The sequence below is a fragment of the Hyaena hyaena genome, unplaced genomic scaffold, assembly GCF_003009895.1.
Source record: "Hyaena hyaena isolate Hyena2069 unplaced genomic scaffold, ASM300989v1 scaffold_2202, whole genome shotgun sequence".
Classification (NCBI taxonomy): domain Eukaryota; kingdom Metazoa; phylum Chordata; class Mammalia; order Carnivora; family Hyaenidae; genus Hyaena; species Hyaena hyaena.
The window spans coordinates 59,960-79,609 of NW_024082839.1; the positions used below are offsets into that span (position 1 = coordinate 59,960).

A 19,650-nucleotide genomic window follows, 5' to 3' on the forward strand; every position below is an offset into this window, starting at 1 on the left:
GGTTTATCTATACGATGGAATACTACATGGCAATGAGAAACAATGAAATCTGGCCATGTGTAGCAACATGGATGGAACTTGAGGGTGTTATGCTGAGCGAAATAAGCCAGGCAGAGAAAGACAGCTACCATATGTTTGCATGTATAGGAGGATTAGGAGGAACTTAACGGAGGACCATGGGGGAGAAGTAGGTGAAGAATAGTTGGGGAGAGGGAGGGAGGCAAACCATGAGAGACTCTTGAATGCTGAGAACAAACTGAGGGCAGATGGGGGGGGAGAGGAAAGAAAAGGGGGGTGATGGGTATAGAGGAGGGCACTTGTGGGGATGAGCACTGGGTGCTATATGGAAACCAACTTGACAATAAACTTTTAAAAATTAAATTAAATTAATATAATTAAAATTTCCCAAGGAAAAAAAAAGAATAGAGATCCCAGAAATGGACCCAATAAAGTAGCGTCAGCTAATCTTTGACAAAGCAGGAAAGAATAGCCAGTGGAATAAATACAATCTCTCTAAGGGTGCCTTTGTGGCTCAGTCAGTTAAGCATCCAATTTTGACTCAAGTCATGATCTTACTGTTCATGAGTTCGAGCCCCGCGTCAGGCTCTGTGCTGACAGCCCCAAGCCTGAAGCCTGCTTCAGATTCTGTGTCTCCCTCTCTCTCTCTCTGTTCCTCCCCGACTCATACTGTCTCTTTCTTTCAAAAATAAATAAAAACATAATTTTTTTTTTTACAAAAAGTCTGTTTAACAAATGATGCTGGGAAAACTGGAAAGCAACATGGAAAAAAAAATTATCCTGGACCACTTTCATACACCATACACAAAAATAAACTCAAAATGGATGAAAGACCTAAACATAACATAGGAAACCATCAAAATCCTAGAGGAGAAAACATCAAAAGCCTCTTTGACCATGGCCACAGAAACTTCTTGCTCTACAAGTCTCTCGAAGCAAAAGAAACAAAAGCAAAAATGAACTATGGGGACCTATGAAAATAAAAACTTCTACACGGTGAAGGAAATAATCAACAAAACTAAAAGACAACAGATGGAATGGAAGAAGGTATCTGCAAATGACATATCAGATAAAGGGTTAGTATCCAAAATCTATAAATAACTTCTCAAACTCAACACCCAAGACACAAATAATCCAGTGAAGAAATGGACCAAAGACATAAATAGACACTTCTCCAAAGAAGACATCCAGATAGATAACAGACACATGAAAAAATGCTCATGGTCACTCATCATCAGGGAAATACAAATTAAAGCCATAATGAGATACCACGTCCCACCTGTCAGAATGGCTAAAATTAACAACTCAGACAACAACAGATATTGGCAAGGATGTGGAGAAAGGATTTGTTTTGCACTGCTGGTGGGAATGCAAACTGGTCCAGTCACTCTGGAAAACAGTATGGAGTTTCCTCAAAAGATTAAAAATAGAACTACCCTACAACCCAACAATTGCACTACTAGGTATTTACCCAAGGGATACAGATGTGCTGTTTCAAAGGAGCACATGCACCTCATTGTTTATGGCAGCACTATCGACAATGTCCGTTGACAGATGATTGGATAAAGAAGATGTGAAATATATGTGTGTGTGTGTGTGTGTGTGATACATGTGATATATGTATATACACACATATATATATGTATGTAGAAATTATAGAATTACATAGAAAAATATAATTTTAGTTATATGTGGAATCTGAACAAACAAACAACAAAACAGACTATAATACAGAGAACAAACTGGTAGTTCCAAGATCTATATCTATATCTATATCTATACAATGGAGTATTACTCGGCAATCAGAAAGAATGAAATCTTGCCATTTGCAACTATGTGGATGGAACTAGAGGATATTATGCTAAGTGAAATTGGCCAGTCAGAGAAGGACAAATAGCATATGACTTCACTCATATGAAGAATTTAAGATAAAAAATAGATGAATGGGAGGCAAAAGCAATATAAAAACAGGGAGGGATAAAAAATATAAGAGACTCTTAAATACAGAGAACAAACTGAGGGTTGCTGGAGGCGTTGTGGGTATGGGATTGGCTAAATGGGTAAGGGGCATTAGGGAGGACACTTGTTGGGATGAGCACTGGGTGTTATATATAGGGGATAAATAAGTGGAATCTACTTTTGAAATCATTATAGCACTATATGCTAACTAACTTGGATTTAAATTTAAAAATAAAAAAAGAAATGTTGAAAAAAGCATTAAAATCTGTGTTGGTGAGTATGTGGGAAAGGGGGAACTATCATGCACTGTTGTGAGAAATGTAAATTTGTACAATCACTGTGGAAAATTGTACGGAATTTCCTCAAAAGATAAAAAATAGAAATACCATATGATCTAGTAATTCCACTACTGTGTATTCAACAAAGAAAACAAAAACATTAAATAAAAAAATGTGCCCCTCTATGTTTATTGTAGCATTATTTACAGTAGTCAATATGTAGAAGCAATGCAAGTGTGCCCTGAGAGATGAATAGATAGAGAAGATGTAGTATATAAATATATACAATGGAATATTATTCAGGCATAAAAATTGAGAACTTGCCATTTGTAACAACATGGATGTCTTAAAAGGTATTATAGTAAGTGTAAGAAATCAGAAAGAGAAAGAAAAATATAATTTTACTTATATGTGGAATCTGAACAAACAAACAGCAACAAAACAGACAGCAATACAGAGAACAAACTGGTAGTTCCAAGAGATGAGGAGGGTTGGGGGGAAAGGTAAAATAAATAAAGGAAATTAGGGGGTACAAACTTCCAGTTACAAAGTAAGTCACAGAGATGAATAGTACAACATAGGGGCTATAGTCAATAATATTTTAACAATGCAATATGATAACAGATGATGACTTCACTTATTGTGGTGAGCTTTGAGTATGTATAGAATTGTTTGATTTTTTGTGTGTTTCAAGTTTTTATTTAAATTCTAATTAGTAAACATATAGTGTAATATTGGTTTCAGGAGTAAAATTTAGTGATTCATCACTTGCTTACAACACCTAGTGCTCATCACAAGTGCTTTCCTTAATACCCATCACATATTTAGCTCATCCCTGCCGCAATCCCCTCCAGCAACCCTCAGTTTGTTCCCTCTAGATAAGACTCTTATGATTTGCATCCTACTCTTTTTTCGCCTTTTCCTAATTCATCTGTTTTGTTTCTTAAATTCCACATGAGTGAAATCATGACATATTTGATATGTTGATTTGATATTTGGGTTGCAAATCAACATGTTGTACACCTAAAACTAATATAATGTTTTACATTAATTATTCTTCAAAATGGTGTGTTTGCGTGTTTGGGGGGATAGACTTCACGTTGATGGAGTTTGCTATTTATAAGGACTCATCGGAGTGTGCTGGACTGATGGCAGGTCCCAATTATTTTTCTTTTTGAACATAACAGCTTTATTGAGCTGTAGTTCACATAGGTCGTATTTCTTGAACTACTTGTCAGTAAAATAGATGCTTGCTTTAGAAGACATTAGTGAAAATATTTTTAAATAGAGGAGCTTTGAGTGTGCTCATCTAGAACAGTTACAAGATAACAAATGAAGAACCCAGGATGCAGGACATTGTGTAGAGAATGCTTATATTTTTGTAAAAATGAGAAAATAGAGTGTGCATTTTTGCTCATGTGTTCATAAAACGAATATGTAAGGATAACACTGTCCCCTCTGGCACAGAAATTTGACAAATGACCCTTGTGTGTGGACAGCATTATTATTGTATACATCTTACAACTCTGGAATTATATAATATATATTGGATTTCTACTAAAACATTAATGAAAAAAGATAAAACTTAAACCCAGAATATGGCTGCCAAAGACACAGGACAAGTCCCTATTCAGTTTCCATCCCAAATAGGGATACTGCCTTTTAATTCCTACACTAAAAACCCAGAGTTAGTAAAGACTCTCCAGGGGTCAGGCTCAGTCCTTGAGAAGACTACCCTCACTTCAGCTGTTATCTGTGCTTCGAGAGATTTCCTAGGTCATGTGGACCTCCAAACAATGTCTGTAAATTTGAGGGTTCCTATAACCAGCCAGTCTTTATAATTGATAAGAATGATTCACAGAAGTCAGGAAAGTTTTGTATCTACAAGTAAAATTTTATTTAAAAGGATGCATATAGGTTGAGGTGTGTAAGGGAATACAATTTCCCTGCCTCCCCCCCCATTGAATCAGAGCACATCACCCTCGCAGAACATCAATACGTACATCAACCAAGAAGTCCACTGAGTCTTGGTGTCCAGAGGTTAGATGGGGGCTTTCATGACAAAGAAATGATTGACCAAATCACTGCCCACTTGATTGAACTCAATTTCCACCTCCCTTCTCCTCAGAAGACGAGTTAGCCTCCCTCTATTCAACGCTCTTGATCTTTCTGGCAACCAGCCCCTGACCTGAAGCTATCTAGGAATCTGTCAGCAATCATTTAATTAGCATAACAAAGTCATCTCCTATCAGTCTGGAAATTCCCAGGGCTTCTGAAGCTCTGTGCCAGGAACCAGGGACAAAGACTAGGCATGCACTTTTAGACTTCACCCTCCATAGAGTTTGGGCTGTCCAGGGTTAATGGGGTGCGGGTGGGGGGCTGAGTGTCATTTTCCCAGGACTCAGGCCTGTGTTCTCTGATTATGGATTCAGACTCTGCTTGGACTGGTGCCTAGGGCCTGGTTAGAGTGTCCTCTCGGGCGTCACTGAGAAGCCTCCTGCATGGGGTTCTGTGCTCTCCTCTCCTCATGATGCCCAAAACAGAAAGCTGTAACGTGCCTTTCAGTTTCACGTCCTGGCAATGGCTGTGTTTCTCGGAAAAGAAGCCCTCAGAACTTTGATTTTACTTTCTGTTCTTGGAAATGCAGGGCTCTTCAATATGACAGCTGCTTCTTTTCTATTGGCCAGATTGCTGTGAGGGTGGAGCAGAGAACAGAGACTATTTAAGTCCTGCCAGCTCCTCACACATAGTTTAAATGTTTGCGGTGACAGTGAGCTCTTCACTCTCTGCAGTAACCACACCAGCACACAGGACCTGTTCCAGTGCAAGACCAATCTCTGGACAGGTAAGTTACTGCTGCTGTGGGCAGCAGGGAGCACTTTAAAGAGACTCAGCATTTCCTGTGCTGTCAGTGGACACATTCAGAATTCAAGTCTGACCCAAGGAGTCTCCTTTCTTTCAGGAGCTGGTAAGCAAGAAATCACTTCGGATTGAGTGCTGGTCTACAAATACAATGATAGACTCATAGATCTAAGGGTGGGGGAGCTTGGATGATTGCTCTTGGGTGCTGTGGACTTGAAAGGCTGAGGGACAGGATGGCTGGTGGATGGCATGAGGCATTTAGAGAATTTAGCTATTTGGGATATTTTCAGCGGGCGGTTGGAGAACAAACCTGATTCCTGTGAACTGCAGAGGGATCCTGTGAATGTCAGGGAAACCAGTGCATAAGGGCTTTCCCCAAGAGCTTTTGCCGTCAGACACGGCTCATCTCACGTCTAAATACCTCTCCCTAGGGAGACAATGCACATTACCTATTTGAAAACAAAGCTTTAAACGGTTGGTGGACTTTATTAAACGATTCATGAATTAGGCAGCGTCTTACCTAACAAAGAGAAAGGGACTCGATTGAACTGTATGGAAGGAAATGTTCTTAAAGGAATAGAAAAAGAGAAAAAGAAAGAATTCATTAGCAAAAACTCCACTGTTTTAGTCAAGGTCACTCTGCTAAGGGGAAGGGGAAAGGTCTATCAGCAAATTTCCTAGTACTGATCAGGGAATTCGTATCTTCACTGGTTAAAGGATACACTGCTGGGAGAGTGAAACTGTAGTTACGTTAGGTATTAGGTCTTAGTTTACTGAGTCGAGGCCTTAACTTACATGACTTCCTATGCCCTGTGGACGCCTGGGCCTGTGGTCCTAATTTTTCACAATTCCCCTCTTTTAATCAGACTCTCAGATTTACTTAGAGATGTGATCAAAATAAGAGGCATTGGTACTGTTTTCACCTACTGTTCAGTGGTTCATACAGCTTTTGGTGATCCTTTGCAAGGTATGCACGTCTTGATTAGTGCCTTAAGCAAAGGCATTAATCTCTGTGACGTTCACAGGTGACAACTTCAGGTTCACAATTTTTGAATCATCCATCCTCTTCATTCTTTTCTGATGGTCCAGTCTCAGGGAGGTTATTTTCTTAGTGGTTAGTACCCAGGAACAATTAAAGCTTTGGCAGAATACCATGCACCTATCAGATGATTATGATTTTTATCAGCAGGAAAATTTTCAGTAGTTAGAGTGCACTTTACCATGGCTCCCAAGACCCAACCAATCAAACTCAAGTAAGTCTAAGAAAGATCCTACTGAAGGAGTCATCCTTTTAAGCTATGGGGCTTGATAATGATTTTATGTAGTTGTGCCTCTACTTCCCCAGAAGTGCTAATGTAGATGCACCAGGTGGTGTTGGTCACAGTACAGACAGTTCTTGCTAGGCTAAAAGATAATAAGAGACTATCTGCTTGTCAAGAGATTCTTTGACCAGAGCGTCTAAGGATCTTGTTGAGCATCTATTGTCTTATCCATGGATTCTGCAATATCTTTTGGAGTTTGGGAAAACTTCCTGATTCAATTGTCATGTTAATTTACTCCTAGTTAAAGGAAGCAAATTTTGAGTCATGAATGGCCCCAGGTTGTTGTAAATCCAAGGGAGCTGACCAATGAAGTACCTTATTTTGGTTGAGAGAGTTAGGGACATAATTCGATTCTCTCTTAAGATAAAGTAAAAAGTTGTTTTAAATGCTGGAGGTTACCCTCTTCTTAGCAATGGGCTAAGACATACATACAGCTGAAGGTGTTATTTTTCCAGGGTTACACCAGAGTAAAAAAAGGAAAATAAGGAGAAAGGGTCTCATATTTAGTTAAGCTCTGAAGCCTTGCTCTGTTGTCTTGGGTGAAAACAGTCTACCTCAATATCAGCTCCTTCTCGCCCTCATCAATTTTAATTAGAGGTCTCTATCAACTGTACAGGACTAGATGTCGACCGAAGCCTTCTGTAACTGTGAGATGTGTACCTAAGAGTCTACACCTTCTAGTTTTGTAGCAGTGTCACAGTTGGAGCACTTTCTCATATCCCCATCAATCGTGTTCAAACGCTGCATTTTCCTTATGCCATTTCTAGAATACCCAGTCACCAGACTCTTCACTATGACAGACAGGATCCTTTGAATTGAGAGCTGGGAAGACTTCTTTAACTTGTTGATGATAGGATACTGTGTAAAACATTAGAGATTTTGCTGTAGTTGGCCATACTGCATGGGATAACAAGATATCAGCAGAAACTTGTATACCAAGAGGCATTGGTCTGCCAATGAGTATGTTGTGTAGGGTGAGATTCCATTAGCCAAATAGGAAACAATCAGCGAGTGTGAAGGCAATACCTTAGGCTAGATGAGTCTGGTAGTTTTGTCTAGTTTAAAATTTTTAAGTTTGAGGATCCCATTAGATCTCTCAACCTTGCCTGATCATTAAGGGTGATAGGGACAGTGATAATTCCAAGAGGTTTGTAAGGGTTTTGTTAAGCTGGCATAACTTTTCCAACAGCCCAATTGACTGCCTCAATCACTGGACACTTTGGAAGCTATATCACAAGTGGGAAACATATTTTCTAACACTTTCTTTACCACTATGGAGGCATCAACCTAGAAGCAGTGGGGAGTGACAACCTAATTGAAAGGCCTACATATAATAACAAGAACATATTAGTAACCCATTCTAGGTGGCAGTTGAATAAAAACCACCCACAAGTATTCAAAGTCCACGGGGAATAGTTGTAAGACCTCTGGAGGCAAAACAACTCCTCCAGGAAAATGCACCTGACAAGTCAGACATTTCTGGTAGACCATTTACACAATATTATAGAAGTCTCCCCACTAATGCCTAGTCATAGTTTAAGTTATGTTAAATGAACTATGATGCATGAAGAATGAGAAAAAAGGGGAGGGATTACCAGGGAGCCAGGAAGGTCAAGCAGTTGTCTCGGATTTTGCTAAGCCCTGAGAGTTCAATATACAGACATTGTTTCCCCTTTTTGTTTCTAATACAAAAACAGAATAGGTGTTGCCATGTCCCCCTGGCATCAGAATGGCAAAATCTTGCAATGAAGGGACTTTTTTGCAGCAGAAAAATGGGTGTTATCGATATGTGCCACAATCTTTATAGATTCTTTTGCTGGATGTCATTGCATGAAGGTCTGCTGGAGTATTTTTGATACTCTGGTTCAGTCCTGTTAGTGTGAATTCAATTTTGATGACAGCAATTTTAGAATATAAGACTATTTACAAAGGATAACATTATACCGGAACATATCAAATTTCTTTGAATTCCACGTGTGTTTTGTTTTGTAGGAAGATCATTTAAATGGTAAGGAAACTTTCACAAGCTATTACCAAAACTAAATCAAATGTTGAAAACAAACAAACAAAACATTTGTTCTTTTAACAGGAAACCAAATGCTAATTTTGCACCAGCATACTTTTGTATTAGAATGTATTCATTCCATTGGTAATCAGACAGTGTTCAATATTTCTTTCCAAAGATTCGTTTTTCACAGTCTTTCTACAACTTCTTTTGCCTTACAAATAAAAGTGCATCTCCAATCCACATACACTTTCTTTTAGTAAAAGCACATGTCTTACTTGTTGTCTTTCATTCAGAGAACTTTCCTTCTTTTTAGTAGCTTTATAAGTTAAAAAAAAATTTAATGTTTATTATATATAGAGAGAGTGCAAGAGGGATAGGGACAGAGAGAGGGAGACACAGAATCCGAGACAGGCACCAGGCTCCAAACTGTGGGTACAGAGCTCAACGTGAGTCTCCAACTCAGGAACTGTGAGATAATGACCTGAACCAAAGTTGGATGCTTGACTGACTGAGCCACCCAGGCACCCCTTAGTACTTTTAACCACACACATTAATTAGAGTTCTTAACACATAAAAAATTTAATTTATAGGAAAAGTAAGTAGTAAGCACTAGCTAATTTTGTGTTACTCCAGTATTTTATTCAACTTATAAATACATTTCAGAATTTCTGGAAACGTGCTCCTTTATAGTACAATCTTTCATTAAAGCATGCCAAAAAAATTTACCAATAGACCTACACTTATCTTTACTTTCCTTGTAATAAAGAAGCCAAAATTAGAGAAACCAATGTTTACTAATTAATATTTAAGTATTTTCTCTATCCTGGAAATGATCTAGATATTTAATGAATTTAATTTAAGTCATTACTTTATCTAGCTCAGCATAAAAAAAAAGATTTTGAAAACTATTTAAAAGTTTACTTAAGGGGCACAGTCGGTTAAGCATCCAACTTCACCTCAGGTCATGATCTCACAGTTCATGGGTTCCAGCCCCAAGTCAGGCTTGTGGTGACAGCTCCGATCCTGGAGCCTGTTTCAGATTCTGTGTCTCCCACTCTCTCTGCCACTCTCCCACTAGTGCTCTGTCTTTCTCTCTCAAACATAAATAAACATTTAAAAAATTTTGTTTACCTAAAATTTTCTCTCTATAATAAAATCTTTCTAAAAGAATAAACAAAAGGGGCACCTGATGGTCAGTAGGTTAGTCGTCCAACTTCTGGCTCAGGTCATGATCTCACAGTTCATGAGTTTGAGCCCTGCCTGCATCAGGCTCTGTGTTGACAGCTCAGAGCCTGGAGCCTGCTTCACATTCTGTGTCTCCCTCTTTCTCTATCTATGCCCCTCTCCTTCTTGTGTTCTCTTTTTTCTCTCTCTCTCTCAAAAATAAACATTAAAAGAATAATAAAATAATAAATAAACGAAAAAATAAAATTATCATAAGGTTTTCATCTTTCTCCTGATTGATATGATATGTCACATTGATTGTTTTGTGAATTTTGAACCAACTTTGCATCCTGGGAGTAAATCCCACTTGATCATTCTCTCAGTCTATATTCTTTACAGAGAAAGATAGTTACAGAGAAAGAAGCAGTTTAAAAATTTTTTTAATGTTTTTATTTACTTCTGAGAGAGAGAGAGAGAGACAACATGAACAGGAGAGGAACACAGAGAGAGGGAGACACAGAATCCAAAACAGGCTCTAGTCTCTGAACTAGTTGTCAGCACAGAGCCTGACGTGGGGCTCGAACCCATGAACTGTGAGATCATGACCTGAGCCGAAGTCGGATGCTTAACTGACTGAGCCACCCAGGCGCCCCTAAAAATTTTTTCTGAATCTTTATTTTTGAGAGAGAGAGAGAGTGTAAGTGGGGAAGGAACAGAAAGAGAGAGGGAGACACAGAGCTGTCAGCACAGAGCTGGATGTGGAGCTCAAACTTACAAACCATGAGATTAAGATCTGAGCCAAAGTTGGATGATTAACCCACTAAGACATCCAGGCACCCTGAAAGAGAGAATCTTAAGCAGGTCCCACACCCAGCATAGAACCTGATGCTGTGCTCAATCTGATCCTGAGATCATGACCTGAGCCCAAATCAAACGTTGGATGCTTTCAGGGAAATACAAATCAAAACCACACTTAGATACCACCTCACACCAGCCAGAGTGGTTAAAATGAGCAAATCAGAAGACTGTAGATGCTGGTGAGGATGTGGAGAAACGAGTATCCTCCTACACTGTTGGTGGAAATGTAAACTGGTGCAGCCCTTCTGGAAAACAGTGTGGAGGTTCCTCAGGAAATTCACAATAGAACTCCCCTATGACCCAGCAATAGCACTGTTAGGAATTTACTTAAGGGATACAGGAGTGCTTATGCATAGAAACACATGTACCCCAATGTTCATAGCAGCCCTCTCAACAATAGCCAAAACATGGAAAGAGCCTAAGTGTCCATCAACGGATGAATGGATAAAGGACATGTGGGTTATCTATACAGTGGAATACTACATGGCAATGAGAAAGAATGAAATCTGGCCATGTGTAGCAACATGGATGGAACTTGAGGGTGTTATGCTGAGCGAAATAAGTCATGCAGAGAAGGACAAATACCGTATGTTTGCACGTATAGGATTAGGAGGAACTTAACGGGGGACCGTGGGGGAGAAGAAGGGGGGAAATAGTGGGGGAGAGGGAGGGAGGCAAACCATGAGAGACTCTTGAATACTGAGAACAAACTGAGGACTGATGGGTGTGGGGGGGGAGGGGGGAGATGGGCATGGAGGAGGGCACTTATGGGGATGAGCCTTGACTTATTTTTAATACTGAATATTATCCCAGATCACATGTACTTGAAGAGCATTTAGCTTAATTTCTATCTTTTTGAGAATTTTAGAATGCTCTGTTGTTATAAGTGCTTGCCTTCAAAGCAACTAAATGGAGATCATTTACAACAAAACCTTCAAGAGATAGAAAAATATCACTATACACATACCTACACACACAAATACACACATATGGACACACAGAGAAAATAACTCTATAGTTACCAACAATTTATATGAAAGATTTTCAAGATTATACCTGGAATTAATCCAAAGGAAGTTGTGCCAGAGCTTGGGCACAACATCCACTTTTTGACAGTTTGTTTTATAAATAGCCTCTTTTCCTTTTTCCCTACTTACTTTCCAGTGATTGTGGGTGTGTTTCTATTTCATAGACGTGGTAAGATGTATAATTTTAGGGGACAGAGAAAGAATGCAAGTTCCTCCAAAGGACTTAGATCTCCTAAGACCAATAACTCACAAACACTTTGACATAAACAGGAGGTGTTTTGGGGTTGGCAAAGGAATAGGTGAACTTTGAATTGCACCTAGAGATGACTTTTGTTTGTGGTTTCTGTCAAGGCACTTCAGACAGAGGATGATTTAGAATGAGTACCCAAATAATGGAGGATCATGGAAAACAGTTAAGAATCCTATCAGTCTTACAGTCTTTTGTATTGGGTATTTGTTGTTGTTGTTGTTGTTGTTTACATTTCTTTTTTACCAGATTTTTGCAATGACTGTTTCAATGAAGCTATTTTTGGAATTTTGTTCATCACATTGAAGATTTTCTGCCATTCCTTTCTGGCCTGCCAAGTTTCAGTAGTTAGGTCAGCAACTACTCTGATAGGTCTCCCTTTGATGTTAGGCCCTTTTATCCCTAGCTGCTTTCAAAATTCTCCCTTGATCCTTATATTTTGCCAGTTTCACTATGATAGGCTATGCAGAAGATTGATTCAAATTACATCTGAGGGGAGTTCTCTGTGCCTCTCGGATTTCAATGTCTGTTTCAGCTATAATTTGTTCAAGTATCAAGTATCCCTTCAGTCCCTTTCTCTTCTTCTTCTTCTGGAATTCCTATGACACAGTATTGTTCACATTGACTGCATCGCTCAGTTCTCAAATTATGTTTAGAATTATGAAGCCTTTGCTTTTAAGTGCACTTCTTTAAATGATTTTATTTTCTTGGATGTTCTCAAAATGGCCACTGTAATTCCCCTGAGGGCTGGTAGCAGTTTGGTATACACTAGCAATAAATAGAATTTAACCCACATTTCTGACCAGCTATATCTAGCTTTGGACAGTGTGTAACGCACACATTTTTGTCTAGCCTTATTTTGTGGCTGCCAACCTGACAGTTACCAAGGCATTATTTGGGACACAAAACATGCTGTAGATTTTTATGGCTTCCAGAACCATAGTTCTTTTTTTTTTTTTTTTTTTTTTTAGGTTTTTGTTTAAGTTCCAGTTAGTTAAAATACGTTGTAATATTAGTTTCAGGTGTACAATTTAGTGATTCAATACTTACATACAACACCTGGTGCTTATCACAACAAGTGTACTTCTTAATCCCCATCAACAGTTTCACCCATAACCTTTCCCACCCTCTGGTAACCATCAGTTTCCTATACAGTTAAGAGTCTGTTTCTTGGCTTTTGTTTTTTTTCTTCCCATGATTACTTGTTTTGTTTCTTAAATTTCACATATGAATGAAATCATAAGGTACTAATCATTCACTCACTGACTAATTTTGCTTAGTATAATACTCTCTACCTCCTTCCATTGGATGAAAATGGGAAGATTTCATTATTTTTTATAGCTAAGTAATATGTCATTGTATACATATGTATATATATGCCACATCTATTTTTTTGGTTTAATATTTTTTTATATTTTTATTTATTTCTAGGAGAGAGAGAGAGACAGCGTGAGCAGGGGAGGGTCAGAGAGAGAGGGAGATACAGACTCTGACATAGGCTCCAGACTCTGAGCTGGCAGTCAGCACAGAGCCCGACGAGGGGCTCGAACCCATGAACCGCAAGATCATGACCTAAGCGAAAGTCAGACGCTTAACCGACTAAGCCACCCAGGCGCCCCTGGTTTAATATTTTTAATAGTTTATTATCAAGTTGGTTTCCATATAACACCCAGTGATTTATCTTAATGTTTATTTATTTTTGAAGAAGAGTGACAGAGCATGAGCGGGGAAAGAGCAGAGAGAGAGAGAGAGAGACAGATTCCAAACCTGGTACCAGGCTCGGAGTTGCCAACACAAAGCCCAACGTGGGGCTCTAACCCAGAAACCATGAAATCATGACCTGAGCCAAAGTCAGACGCTCAGCTGACTGAGCCACCAGGTGGCCCTATAAACATCTTCTTTATCCATTCATCAGTTGATGGACATTTGGGCCCTTTCCATAATAAGGAGATTGTTGATAATTCTGCTATTAATAACAGATTGCACGTGTCCCTTCAGATCAGTATTTTTGCATCTTTTTGGTAAATACCTAGTGCAATTGCTAGATCTTAGGTAGTTCTATTTTTAACTCTTTGCAGAAACCTTAAACTGCTTTCCAGAGTAGTTGCACTAGTTTGCATTCCCACCAAGAAGGAAAGACAGAACCATAGATCTTAGATACAAGATAAACAATGTGTCAGAGGGTAGAAAACTTAACTCTTTGGATTTTAAAGATCCCATTTAATTTTTCTTTGTTTGTTCATTCATTTGATTATTTACTATTTTTCCTGAAGGTCATGTACATTTTCCTTTACCTCATGTACATATTAACAGAAACCAGCAGTACTGAGGTAGTGGAACTATGGACATCAGCCATAGCCAAAGAACTACGGACTGGTTGGGACAAGGATTGAACAAGCAGACCTCCAAGAATGGGGACTACAGAGCGACTCCACACACATGGAGAAATGTGGCTGTCACTCACAGTTCCGAACTTAAAATCTGAGCTTAGAACCAACGGCTAGGTTTAGAGAAGTTACTACACTGTCCAGGAGAATGCTTTCTGCACTTCACCATAAATTTCCATCATGGACTAAACCAGCAGATTCCATTAATGGAATTAATGAGGGTGGCTCATAGCAAGTCCCAGGTGGATAGTCAGACATGGTTTTTTACAACACTGGAATCCATGCCACCTGCTGTTTCTGCTCTAGGCAAAATCAAAAGAGTCCTTTCAACACCTCATTTCATGAGTCAGCATATTTTCTAGATAAAAGAAAGCACATTTGCAAATATTGAAGGTTTCTGTCCCTAATGATGATATACAGTATCTTTTCTGAGAAGGAAGGAACCTCCATTCTTTTTTTAACTTCCTTATATGAAAACCAACGTCTATTACATGGTAATGATGGAGGTTATCAGAAGTGTTTTTTCTGGAGGGGTTTAAACACAGGTAGTTATGGCTATGGGGGTGAAAGTTCATGCTGTCTTATTAGATTTGCCCCCATGGAGGTGTATTATTTTCAAAACCTTAAAAATAAAGAGTAATGTGGGCAGGGAAGTTTTGAAAGAATAATCAGTCTTTGAAATTAGTAAGAGCAAATAGAGCTTTCCAAGATAAGTGAAAAAGAACACGAGGAAGGGCAAACTTTTCATCCACGTAGAATTCCACATAATGCCTGGATAGAGAAGGGCTCCTGGATGCAATGTTGTGGCCAGGACTAAGGTTCTGCCTGCCCATAACAGCAAGCCAACCATTGTGCTAATTCTTTTTCTTTCCTCTTCTCTCCTCCCCCTAGTGCCCTCTAGTGCTCAGCCATGGGTCAGTCCACTTCCACAACATCTGATACAGATGGTGGTCGTTTGGCCCTCAGCTTTGACAAATTTTTAAAGAACTTCAAGTTGGAAAGCACAATAGTCTCTCAGGACACCGTCAGGAAGATTCAATCACACCTGGAAGAAGGGGACCTTCAGAGTACAGTTTCTACAATAAATAAAGTACTGAGAGACATTGACAGTGCTCCACTAAATATTGCTGTGACTGGGGAGTCTGGGACAGGGAAGTCCAGCTTCATCAATGCCCTGCGGGGGGTGGGGCAAGAGGAAGAAGGGGCTGCCGAAACGGGGCCAGTGGAGACAACAGTGGTGAGAACCCCCTACAAACACAAGAAATTTCCCAATGTGACATTATGGGACCTGCCTGGAATGGGGACCACTAAGTTTCAGGCACACAGGTATCTGCAGGAAATGAAATTTGGTGACTATGACTTCTTTATTATCGTGTCTGCTACACGCTTCAAAGATACCGAAGTGCATTTGGCAACAGCAATTAGAAAAATGAAGAAGAATTTCTACTTTGTCCGAACTAAAGTGGACAGTGATGTATATAATCAAAGAGTGAGTAAACCCTCCATATTCAATAAGGACGAACTCCTGCAAAAGCTCCGTGATGACTGTGTGACACATCTGAAGAATGCCAATATGCGGAACATTCCGATCTTCTTAGTCTCCAGCTTTGAGTTGGCCAGCTATGATTTCCAAAGACTAGAGACTACCCTTCTGAAGGAGCTCCCAGCCCACAAGCGCCACATCTTCATGCAATACCTGCCGAATGTGACCGAGGCCGCCATTGACCGGAAGAGGGACTCTCTGAAACAGAAGGTCTGGTTGGAGGCCCTGAAGGCTGGCGCATCTGCCACCATCCCTTTGGTGGGCTACCTCAGTGAAAACGATGTGGAGACTTTAAAGGAGACTCTAACTCTCTACAGATCTTACTTTGGACTGGATGATGCATCCTTAGAAACCGTGGCCAAGGACTTGCACGTGTCGGTGGAGAAACTCAAGGCAAACCTTATGTCACCCCACTTGCTCTCAGTTGAAAAGGATGATGAGTCCTTAGGGGACAAACTGTTGAGATGTTTGGAAAAAATCTGCTCTATTAGTGGAGGACTCATTGCCACTGGTCTTTACTTTCGGAAGATATTCTATTTGCAAAATTATTTCCTTGACACCGTGGTGAGGGATGCAAAACTTCTTCTTAAAAAAGAAGAGATTTTTAAGGACTCTGAGGGCTCTGAGCAAACCTACATGCATCAGGAGGTCAGGGATGAAAATGGGAAAAGTGAGGCAAGTAGCTCCTGAATTATTCTTGGTGTTGGCATGGCACTGGTGCCTGGAAAGTTGACATAAGGTTTCCTTGAAGCAATCTTGACCCACTGCCCTCAGAATATCACAGACATTTTCATAATTCACTCTTGAACAAACTACAAACTTAATGACTATAATTTGACACTGAGAGCAATAAGCTCTCAAGAATCCTTTCATATGACCTTTCTTGGGAAAATGAAGGACATAAGTCTGCAATTTTCTGCTTATTAGAGAGAATAACTCTTTGTGTGATGGTTACTTCATATCAGGCACTGGTCTTCTTAATGACATACTAGTAACAAATGGCTGTGCATACAGTAGGTCCTCAAAAATGCTTTTTACACTTTTAATGTTTGTTTATTTTGAGAGAGAGAGACAGAAACAGAGAGACAAAGATAATGAGTGGGGGAGGGACAGAGAGAGAGGGAGACACAGAATCTGAAGCAAGCTCCAGGCCCTGAGCTATCAGTGGAGAGCCTTACCTGGGCTCAAATTCTCAAAAATGGAAGATCATGACCTAATCCAACTCCCAAAGTTGGATGTTTAACCAAGTGAGTCACCCAGGTACCCCTCAAAAATCATTTTTAAAATAAATGCATACAGAGTCCATTTTTATGCTTCTTTTTTTTTTCTTAATTTATTTCTAGGAGAGAGAGAGAGACAGCGTGAGCAGGGGAGGGTCAGAGAGAGAAGGTGTCAGAGACTCCGAAACAGGCTCCAGGCTCTGAGCTGGCAGTCAGCACAGAGCCCGATGCGGGGCTCGAACCCGCGAACCACGAGATCATGTCCTAAGCGAAAGTCGGACGCTCAACCGACTAAGCCACCCAGGCGCCCCTTATGCTTCTGATATTTTGTTATGAACACATACATTTTATCATTAATAGATTATTAACTAATGTTGACTGATACCCTCCCTGTCTTTTCTAACGTCATCGTTTTATTAAAAAAATAAAAGATAATGAAATGAACATGTGTCATGGGAAATAAAAGAGAAATATTTGCTAAGGAAAACTTTATCTGGGATACTCTGGGAGAGGAACAAGTGTCTAAGATGGGAACATGGTCAAAGGGTTTGCATATTGCAGGTTTAGGCACTCCTAGATTGCTAGCAATATATTTTGTGCCTGAACTTGAAAGGTTAGGGAATATGAGATGAAACAATTATGATAAGTCTAAGTGGAAATAATTTTTTTAAAAAGGCCTAAGGTCCTTAAACATATCTAATCTAATAAGGGAAATGAAAATTAGAAATGGCATCTATACTAACACATTATTTATCCCATATTAGATTGGGGGAAATTTCAAAGTTTGACATTCTGTGGGTAAAACTGTAGAAAAATCATTGCTGTCATACAGTGTTGGTGGGTACACGAAGTGATATAACCTATAAGGTGGCAAATTAGGCCATCTCTAGGAAAATTGCACACACATGTGTACTTTGTCCCAGTGATCCCACTTTGAAAAATTGCTGGTTGGCAGGGCTGGAAAGTGGGGCAAATGTATAATGCTGGTTAAAGAATACAAGCTTTCAGATATAAAGTGAATGTAGAATGTGCTGACTATAGTTAATAATACTGTATAATAATATTATACAATAATAATACTGGAAATTTGCTTTAAAAAGCAGGTCCTAAGTGTTCTCACCACACACACACACACACACACACACACACACACACACACATACACACACACGTTAAATATGTGAGGTGATGGATGTATTAATTAACTTGATTATGAAAATCATTTCACCATATGTACATATATTTGAAACCATCACATTAAATATAGGTTATTTTATTTGTTAAATTTCCTGAATAAAGCTGTTGGGGAAGGGGATAAAGAATCTGGAAAAATTACAAGAACATGTATTCTAAAAGCTATTAATTGCAGCAAATTGGAAATGTAAAACACAGAAGCTTTTCATGTTGATGAGTTCCCAATATTTCATTTTTGTTTTTATTTCCCTTGCCTCTGGAGACATGTCAAGTAAGAAATTGCTGTGGCCAACTGAGGGTGTATGGGGGCGTGGAGTAGAGGGAAAATAGTTATGGGCATCGAGGAAGGCACTTGTTGGCATGAGCACTGGGTGTTGTATGTAAGCCAATTTGACAATAAATTATATTAATAAATAAATAAACAAAAATAATGCATCTATTTTGAATTTATTTTTATGTATGGTGTAAAAAAGTGGTTCAGTTTCATTCTTCTGCATGTCGCTGTCCAGTTTATCAGCACTATTTGCTGAAGAGACTGGCTTGTTTCCATTGAATATTCTTTCCTGATTTGTTAAAGATTTTGGCCATATATTTATGTCCACATCTGGGTTCTCAATTCTGTTCCATTGATCTGAGTGTCTGTTTTTGTGCCAGTACCATACTGTCTTGATGATTACAGCTTTGTAACACATCTTGAAGTCCAGGATTGTGATTCCTCAAGTTTTGGTTTTCTTTTTCAGGATTGCTTTGTCTATTTGCGGTCTTTTCTGGTTCCATACAGAATTTAGGATTATTTGTTCTAGCTCTGTGAAGAATATTGATGTTATTTTGATAGGGATTGTAATGAATGTGTAGATCAATTTGGGTAATATAGATTTTAACCATATTTGTTCTTCCAGCCCATGAGCATGGATTCTTTTTCCATTTCTTTATGTCTTCTCCAATTTGTTCCCTGTTTTTTAGTTTTCAGAGTACAGATCTTTTACTTCTTTGGTTAGGTTTATTCCTAGATAGCTTATGGTTTTTGGTGCAGTTGTAAATGGGATCAATTTCTGGATTTCTCTTTGCACTGCTTATTATTGGTATATAGAAATTTCTATACATTGATTTTGTATCTTGTGACATTGCTGAAATCATGTCAGTTCTAGCATTTTTTTGTGGAATTTTTTGAGTTCTGTACATATAGTACCTCATCTGTGAAAAGTAGAAGATTGATTTCTTCCTTTCCAATTTGAACGTCTGTTATTTCTTTTTTGTTGTCTAATTGGGGAGGCTAGGACTTTGCCTTCTATGTTGAACACCAATGATGATAGAGGACAGCTCTGTCATGTTCCTGACCTTAGGAGGAAATCTCTCAGTTTTTCCCCATTGAGGATGATATTAGCTGTGGGTCTCTCATATATCACCTTAATGGTGTGGAGGTATGCTCCTTTTACCCCTACATTCATGAAGGTTTTTATAAAGGAAGTTGTATTTTGTCCAGTGCTTTATCTGCCTCTATTGAGACGGTCTTATGTTTATTAGCCTTTCTTTTATTAATGTGGTGTATCCCTTAGATTGAT

The 19,650-nt window shown here is 39.1% G+C and overlaps 1 protein-coding gene across 1 annotated transcript; it reads left to right on the forward strand.

Annotated features, from left to right (window-relative positions):
• The first annotated feature begins 5,023 nt into the window (after positions 1–5,023).
• LOC120227345 (T-cell-specific guanine nucleotide triphosphate-binding protein 2-like) lies at positions 5,024–16,763 on the forward strand. Its single transcript, XM_039225480.1, has 2 exons — positions 5,024–5,223; positions 15,023–16,763. Exon 2 carries the CDS (start codon positions 15,042–15,044, stop codon positions 16,362–16,364), a length of 1,323 nt encoding a protein of 440 aa, XP_039081411.1. The 5' UTR covers positions 5,024–5,223; positions 15,023–15,041; the 3' UTR covers positions 16,365–16,763.
• Positions 16,764–19,650: the final 2,887 nt, after the last annotated feature.